Here is an 8,991-nt window from a genome sequence, read left to right as displayed (position 1 = left end):
AAATAGTTAGTGATCAAACAAATTGATTGTCATTGTGTATTCCAAGAATCTTTAGTTTAACAGCAATGATCACAAATTCATATCGCAAACGCTGCGATAGACTAGCCTAAAATTAGCTATCAGTATCGAGAAAGGGGTATGTTAGTCGTTGGGGGCACGTGAATTTTTGTTTTGAATGAAAATATTAGTTTTGAACATGTGAGCTAGTTCGTAAGCGCCAACTCACCAAAACAATCTCAAAATCATTGTTCAAAAATTTTGCAATGATAAAGTATGGGGAAAATCTTTCAGGGGTCGGGGAGAGGTCAAGCGGTTGCGCAGTGCGCACGCGTGGTAAAAGGGGAAAGTACCTATACATAGGCTGGTTTTCGTAAATTGGTACTTCTCTAGCTATCCCAGTTGCAATGACTTGAGACTATGTATGTATGTATGTTTATTCGTCTCGTAAAATCAATATAAAAGAGTAAGTAATTATAAATGCTGAAGATGGGATGTATGCACAAGACCGTATTGGCCTAAAACACAAATGTGCGGCATACACCCCTTTTGATATATATAAATTATAATAGGGTAAATCAAATATGTACAATATGGTCCTTTGGTTGTGCAAGGAGGGTGGGTGGATGCGGTAACAGGGATAAGGGTGGAGTGTACAAAACTGTTTGTACAAAGGAGTTTGTTAGACAAAACAACATCTATAAATAGAGACACTACACAACATGAAACACACTGCATATGAATATAGTAATAATAATAATAAAATTAAGAATTTGGATGAATGTACAACACCATTGAGTGATGATACCACATACTATAAAACGCGGGAATGGTCAAGTTTAAAGGGTGTGTACATATATGGTATGCACCACTCAAGGGCGACAGTGTTATAAGTGGTCTATGGCTGTTCTGGCCAAAATGTGACCCTACAGGTTTTGGTGAAATATGATAAAGGTATGTATCAAATGACTCACTATTGTAAGTTTTTTTTTGGAATTCTGGATTCAGCCAAAAACGATGAAGTTTCAAAAATAAAAAAAATTAGTAAACAGCATTTCCACAAAACCTATTATGGTTGCATTTCAGCCAGAAGATTAGAAAGGTATAAAGGTACAGGGGGATAGGGAATGATAAGGTAGCCTATAAAGAGAAGCCATTTTACCATGTCATGGATTTTCCAATGTAAATTAAAATAATAAAATTATATGGTATCCTGGGATGAGCAGAAGAAAAAGTGTGATTCGGTGATAGGTAGCAACAATGGAAATAAATTGAACAGCATGCTACTCAAACAAAAACCATTGTCCCCACTCCCTACTATTTGAGCATTGAAGTTCTATTGAATTGTACTATCTATAACCTAAATTGCTGTGCTTTTGTTGTTGTCTAATTACTCATGATAATGAAATTAGAATGGTGTGCTAGTTATTAATTCAGTCCATTGTTCTATATTGAGTCCGGGTGAAGTATCCTGTGGAGTTATTGGAATTGTCAGCTGGTCTATGGTGACTGAAGAGGAGGACAGTTTCCTGATAGTTCATTCAATCCAAATAATCAACAGCTCTCCCTTTCAGTGTTGAATTGACCTTAAAAAAATAATCTCCAAACAGTAACATGTTCAAAGCAGAGAAAATTGCTAATATGATGATAATATATATTGTTTAAGTAAGACTAGTGGTTATATTTTTGTGTTAGGACGCGTACAGCATTTACTGGTAAATATAAGTTATATATATACTTTTTTCTAGTTACGGTAAATACTGAAATAAGAAATTTTATTGAACTAAATCCTAGAGCAATAAAAGAATACTGAAACAGTAAAAAATGCTGTTTGATGAAGAAGACTGGAAAGATGATAACAGAGGGATAGACTTGAAGACCTCACTCTTTGATGGGCGACATGATACCGCTATAGATTTAAAACAAATTAATACAGTTCCTAATAGAAGAAAACGAAAAAAAGTTAAAAAGTCAAGTTGTAGTGTCAAGTCAGTTATACCAACAACAGAATGCAGTGAATTCAGCCCAAAAAATGTAGAATTAAGCAAATCGCCTCCAGAAATACACCATGTAAGAAAAGTGAAAAGCAGAAAACGTAAGAAGAGAGATCCATGTAATACATTACAGAATCAGAATTTGCTACTAAACAACTTGAAAGATGTTGATGAAGAATCTTCAAACAAAAAAGACACACTGAGAACTACCACTCCACTAATCGTACCTGATAAAATGGATCGGAAAAGAAGAAAATTATCTGAAATGCTGGGTATTGGCCTTGTTAAGTTCGAAAAACCTTGTAAAGAAAGAAGTTCGTCAAGGTTTCAACAAAATCAGCTGAAACCAGTCACTAGCAATACAAAAAGTGAACCACATTCTACTGCCATCGATAAAAGATCTGATGATTTGAGAAATACTGTTACATCTAAGCTGGAATCTTCGCAATTTAGATTTATAAATGAACAGGTTTTTTTCTTATTTGTCATCAAGTGTTTGAATTAGCAAAAAGTAAAAAGTATACTCGGAGATAAAACACTGCTAAATTTTGATGGCAGAAGATAAATCTCTGCACTTTTTCTTTTGTTCGCCTGATTCATACTCAGCTGTATCAATGCAGTAAATGAAGCGAAAACATAAACACTGGCATGCAATAAACATAAGCGTAAACGAACATGTGTCTGATCTAACCTTGACAAAATTTCTGTTTATTAATGAAAAACTTCAATATTTGGAAACACAAAAAAAAATTCTTTTTTGAGACAAAATACAAATTGTGTATAATATGTGGTAACAAATAAAATGCACCAAAAATTGCCAAATATTGGTATTTTTGCTTCATTTGTGATATTTTCACATGGCTTTGATTGGAGTTTGATTTTCTTATCTAACAATTTAGAATAAAACTATGAAATCAATACTCTTGTCTTTTTTCCTTTAAAATTCACTTACAATAAATAATCATATGGGTTTGGTTTTTTGAAATTGGTTTTCGTTTTATTTTGAGTATCATGATTATTTCAAACAGGGTGTTTTATGCATTGTCGAAAATTTTGAATTATATATGCCCCAACCAAATCTTGCTGAATATATTTTAATTTTCAGTTATATACTCGAACAAGCAAGGATGCAAAACAACTGTTTACAAGCGATGTAAAATCATTTCAGTCATATCATGCTGGTTTCAAAAAGCAAGTATCGAAGTGGCCTGTGAATCCTCTGGATCTTATCATAAATTATTTGAAAAAAAGGTAAAATTTCAATTCATGTTTTATATTGCTTTTTATTATTAATAGAAAATTGAAAGTCACATTTCTAAACATCCTTGCGATGAGGCATGTTATATTGTGAAACATCTATCATAATTGGCATTTATTGCCTGTCAGTACAATAATAACATTTTGCAGAACATAAACCTTTTTAAAATTTGTATTTGTAATTATATTTAAATAAAAAATATGTAAGCTATAAAGACAATGACTTTATTTTAGCGTTTTTATTGCAACAATTGTTGATCAAAGACTGAATCTTATTTTTTCCTTCATCAATTGTTTGTATAATTATTCTTGAAAACTTACTTTGCTTTTGCCAATGTTTTTATCTTATCAATTCGCTGCAAAGCTAAATGGTATTTCTTATTTTATAAGACCTTCAGATTGGGTCATTGGGGACTTCGGATGTGGTGATGCAAGACTTGCTGCAAGCATTAAAAACAAAGTTTACTCGTTTGATTTGGTTGCTGTCAATACTAGAGTCACTGTTGCGGATATATCTCAGGTCATTGAAAATTTAACTTTGACATAGCAGTACTGAAATGACTATTTCTAGCATATTAAAAGATTTCCTTGTCAGAAATAGGTTACAGAAAATTGGTACCCCATTTTGTTCCACCAGTGATAGATTTCCATCGACCCCATTTTTGGCACCTTGCTTCTGATAATAATTTTTTAGAAACATAGATTATTGTGTTTTTTTTCACTCTAGGTTCCACTACCTAATGGAAGCATTGATGTTGCTGTTTTATGTTTGTCACTTATGGGAACAAATTATGTAGAATTCCTCATGGAAGCAAATAGAACACTTCGTCACAAGTATTTATATCTTCTTTTCTACGTATTACAGATTACTATATATTTCGAACATGTAGTAACCTCACCTATTAACATCTGTGTTTTTATCAACTTCGGCATTTCTGTTCACTTATTCACATTGATTGTGTCATTTTCTAATGAGAGAAATTCAATGTTCTAGTAGAAGAATTGATCTAATTCATTATCCATTTGTCCAACTTTTTATTGCCGGGTTCAATAACTCAGATCAGCAGTCATCATTGCATCAAGAGGATATGAATGCAAATAAACGAATATGAAAAGATTGGAAAAACCTTTCAGACATATTAGTAAACTTTTACCTGGGGATTACAGACTACAGCCTTTTTTGACTATTTTTAACCCACAGCAAGATATTACCATGCATTACAGATAATATCATAACAGCTTTTATTGTCAACTTTGTGTGTAACTGTTATTTGTTTTAGGGGGGTTTTAAAGATTGCAGAGGTGGCAAGTCGATTTACAAATATTTCTAAATTTGTTATGTTGATGAAAAAATTAGGATTTGAGTTGGAACGTCAGGTATGTTTTATAGGACATTTTGGTAAACGTGAGTTACATGACACACTTACTCAAAATAGAAAACTACCAAGCCATATTATATTTATTTTGATCTAACCAACCACTGTATAATAATGCAAGCATTATCAAAAATGGGCATGTGACCTTATGCTATTCCATGATGCTCTATTTGGAAATTATAAAATTTTCATACAAGGGGTACAAAAATCTAATTATGTTTATGTGCTGGCTTATTATGTCTTGAGTATGCAGGATTTTCTGTCTAAATTTGAGGGAATAGTCATGCCCTATTTCCCCAATTGTAATCTACTAGCGAAAGTACTAATTCTTGCAGATGCACATGGCTCATGGCACATGAATAGATAAATTTCAGATTCCAAGCATTGGGGTTACTGCGATTCTATTATCTATTCTGCGATTCTAATGATGCTTCAAATATCTAACGACACAGCTATTGCTGAGCTCCAATTCGCCCTCATGGTCCTATTCCGTCACTAACCATGTTCATGCATCTGGAACAATTAACTGGTTAGCTATCGCTATTTATCCTAAACTGAACTAGAGACTTGGGTTTCTGTATTTTCTTGTACGTTCATTTCTAATTTACGGAATTTTTATTTTTTACAGGATCGAGAAAATTCTCATTTTTCAATGTTTGATTTTCGTAAGATAAAATCTCCACAATCTCATATAAAACCAAGCTCGGAAATCCTGAAACCATGTGTGTACAAAAAGAGATGATATTTGTCCATTGAACGGGATCCTTCGCGAGTTATTATGGGGCAATTTTCTTTGAAGAATAAACGACAGGTTCTTGATTCAGATGCCTTTATCAAACTTAAATGAGATATCTGAATTTGTCCAAGACTTTCTCTGTTTGTTGCTTTGTCTGATATAACAGTAATTTCAAAAATTTGGTATTGATACTAATAAAAAGCGCTGATACCGATACGCAGCTATGTGAAATTGCTGGTTTTCTAATCACCTGCGGCCTGAACATTTCAACTAAAAGAAAAGATATCCAAAAACACGGTAACGCGCAACTTCAAATTCGTATTTGCGATTCAAATGCATAAATGGCGAGTCACATGACTTATCACCATGGTTTTATTAAAAAATCTGAATTAACTGCATTTTAACTTTTTATGTACGTATGCAGAGACGCTCAGCACTTGCCAACATTTCGTTGTAAACAAGTGCTAGGATTCGCTGAGCTAGCTTAGAACCCTCAAAGCAAGTTATCTACTAAATACATGTTGAGTGAAATACAAATATATATATACATGCCCATTCATTCAGTAACAATCCTTGAGGCGGTAGATACTGCGCACATGTGTCATCCGCGTATACTGACTTCTGATTTTAAAACATTCTAGATCAGATCAAAGAGTTGAATATATCGGAAGTGGCGCGGCGGTGTGGCTCAACGGGCTAAGCGTTAGGAATACGCTCGCCACCACACCTCTAATTACTCTGCGTGGGTTCGCAGGTTCGAATCCCATGCAGGGATGGTTATGTGCGAGAGGATTGCTGGACTCCTCGCCGTCGTTGGGTGGTTCACGTAACCGCTGGTCGGTTACGGCTTCCTCCACCACCGAGTCCATGCTTCCAAAACAAACAATACAGTAAAACTAATTCCATACCCGACTTGGAATGGTAACCGGACGAGGGGCCGTGGTTCGCCATATGGATAAGCCGTCTTATCGGCTTTCCTCTCCCCCGGGATAAATATGTAAATCCTATCCTATCCTAAGTAACGAGCTGTTTTCAGTCGATAACGATACAATCACTGACGTCGGCAATATGGCAGATAAACCCAATACTCGATATTATTTATTATTCGTCTCTAGTTTGAATCCCGTGGGGGTGGGGTTAAACTAGTGCAAGAGGATTGTTGGCTGGTTCACGTAACGTTGCCGGTACGGCTTCCTCCACTATCAGGTCCATGTATCTGAAACAACAAATACCTAAGGGGGCGGATACCCACGGCGGATTTAGCTTATGAGAGGCCTCAGGTCGGGAATGGCGACCCACTGACCCGTGGGCCATTAAGTGACCTAGCGTGTTTTTGGGGACCCATCAAGTCACATACTGTTGCATAAAAAGCATACAACATTTTATGATAAAATGGTATACTCTATAGAGGCGAACGACTATAAAATCAATTTCTTACCGGCACGAGGTGGAGAAAATGCGTAACAAATTCAAAGTTAATGTTTTAAACATAAATGATGTAACTGGAGTAATTTCATTAGCTGCATTTCAGTATACTAAACTATTTCACTTATTGTTAGATTGAATTAGGGTTTTTCATCGCTAAAATGTTAGTATCAATGCATTAATTCGTAACATTGCGTGTCGGCGAAGAATATTGGTGGGTCGCTATGTGAACAGCAAGCGGGCACTGTTTCGTCACCCCTGTTCTGCCCAGCAGTTCAACTAGGCCGCGAGCCGAGGCCATTTATCTTTCAGTTTCGTAGCGCACATAAGGTAACTACCTGAATATGATTTTAAAATGTTCCTTAGAAATTTAGTAACAAATATTGCCTTGTTCCCACTTCCCAAAGTTGCACGTTTTACAGAAAAGACGCTTTTACTACAATAAATATCAGATTCAGATTTTATTTTCGTCATGCAAAACCAATATACGATATGAAAAAATAAAAAAGACTTATAACAAATTACGGAGACGGATATCGGCTTGTTGCAATAGACGAGGGATCGCGAAAGACTCAAAGAGTCATCCAGTCAGCGACACCTTGTAGCTGCATTGAAGCAGCAAATATAGCAACCGAACAACTCAATATTAAAAATCACTAAATTCGACACAATCATATATATAAAAGGGACAACAAAAAGAATGCCACAATGACCACGAAAATTTACCTAAACATTCACTTAATTAGACTCAATCACAAAAAGGAACAACAAAGTTTGAAAAATAAAATACAGGATGTCATAATAACTATGGAGTATTAGATATTTACCTAATTAAACTCGATCATACAGAGTAAGAACAAAATAAAATCGAAATAAACACCGGGATACTACAATGATTACATCGTATTATATGACCAAACAGCGACATCTGTAAGAAGGATATGCCTCAATGACAACAAAGAATTGCGTGTTATGTGTTACCATCTGTCCTATTTTCTCTGCTTTTCCGGTATCATGGGCCAATGAACGCAGACTTCTGCATAACGTAACAATCAAATTAGTCAGCTGTAGGTGGATCCCCCGTGGTTGGATGAATATCAGATGTACTACTATACTGCTCGCTTTTGCGTTGAGTAGCCTTTCCATAGTTTTTTTTCAGTTATTATTAGTTCAGTTATTCTAAGGAGGTGTTGAATAGTATAAGTAAGATATTAAACACTTACTATATATAGCATATTCATATATAGTATATCCTTTCTATAAATAGCAATTTTAGTTGAGCACTAGCTCATAAGACGTTGTTAAATAGGTACGGTGCGGTAATACCAAGGAAGGCTAGACCTAGAATAATATGTCACAAACAACGATATTTTCTGGCCCGCATGAAATGTTTAAGATTAATTTAATGACTCTTCTCGACTATTCAGCAGACTTATACTACTATATAGGCCACAGCATATTTGGAAATAAAAATTAATGGCTGCTGCTGTAATACACGGTTGTGTGAAAGAGAAGAAAATAATCAATTTTACTAATGTCGGTTGGTCTAAATCTAAATTCATAGAGTCGACAAGAACCTGTGAAGCAATGATAAGGTATGCCGGAGTGGAAAGGAAGTAGCATTGGGAACGATTGAGAGGTGAGAAATCAAGTTGTAGACAGACAGTTGATGTTTTAAAATATAGTCTATAGTCCATACTCCAGTGGCGGCGCGTGGTCATTTTGACAACCGGGGCAAGCTACTGCGGGACCAAGTCACCCCCATCTACGGGGACAGGATGAGCGCTGTAAGTTCTCCCATCATTTTATGAGTATAAAAACCATTCCATCGGTAACAACCAATCGGCAAAAGCGACAATATTTAACGATAAGAAAGTGTCTTTAAAACCGGTCCAAGTCAAGGGATTAATAAATATAGACATAGTTTATTTTGAAACCTCTTTCAAAAGGAAAGGCAATATTTACCCAGATAAATACAATGACATATTAACAGAAACTTCGGGAAAGCAGACAAAACCAAAAATAAGGTTTAAAACGTTACTATGAAGAAAGGAAAGGTAATTCAAAGATAAGGACATGCGTCGCTCACTCATAGATATATATGCTGCTAGACTTCTACTGCTTGAACATATATGCAACACGCCGCGGTTTCTTGGAAGCAAAATGCTCAATAACGCGCTGATTAAAGTCATGCATCCCAGAAATA

The 8,991-nt window shown here is 35.3% G+C and overlaps 1 protein-coding gene across 1 annotated transcript; it reads left to right on the top strand.

Moving 5' to 3' along the window:
- The first annotated feature begins 1,117 nt into the window (after positions 1–1,117).
- Positions 1,118–5,758, top strand: LOC120328199 (uncharacterized). The gene is made up of 6 exons (XM_039395006.2): positions 1,118–2,460; positions 3,097–3,242; positions 3,639–3,768; positions 3,976–4,082; positions 4,529–4,625; positions 5,253–5,758. Exons 1-6 carry the CDS (start codon positions 1,822–1,824, stop codon positions 5,364–5,366), a joined length of 1,233 nt encoding a protein of 410 aa, XP_039250940.2. The 5' UTR covers positions 1,118–1,821; the 3' UTR covers positions 5,367–5,758.
- The last annotated feature ends 3,233 nt before the right edge of the window (positions 5,759–8,991 follow it).

The sequence above is a fragment of the Styela clava genome, chromosome 12, assembly GCF_964204865.1.
Source record: "Styela clava chromosome 12, kaStyClav1.hap1.2, whole genome shotgun sequence".
Lineage (NCBI taxonomy): Eukaryota > Metazoa > Chordata > Ascidiacea > Stolidobranchia > Styelidae > Styela > Styela clava.
Note: the sequence above shows the minus strand (reverse complement) of the source record. Positions and strands in the feature narration are given on the sequence as shown.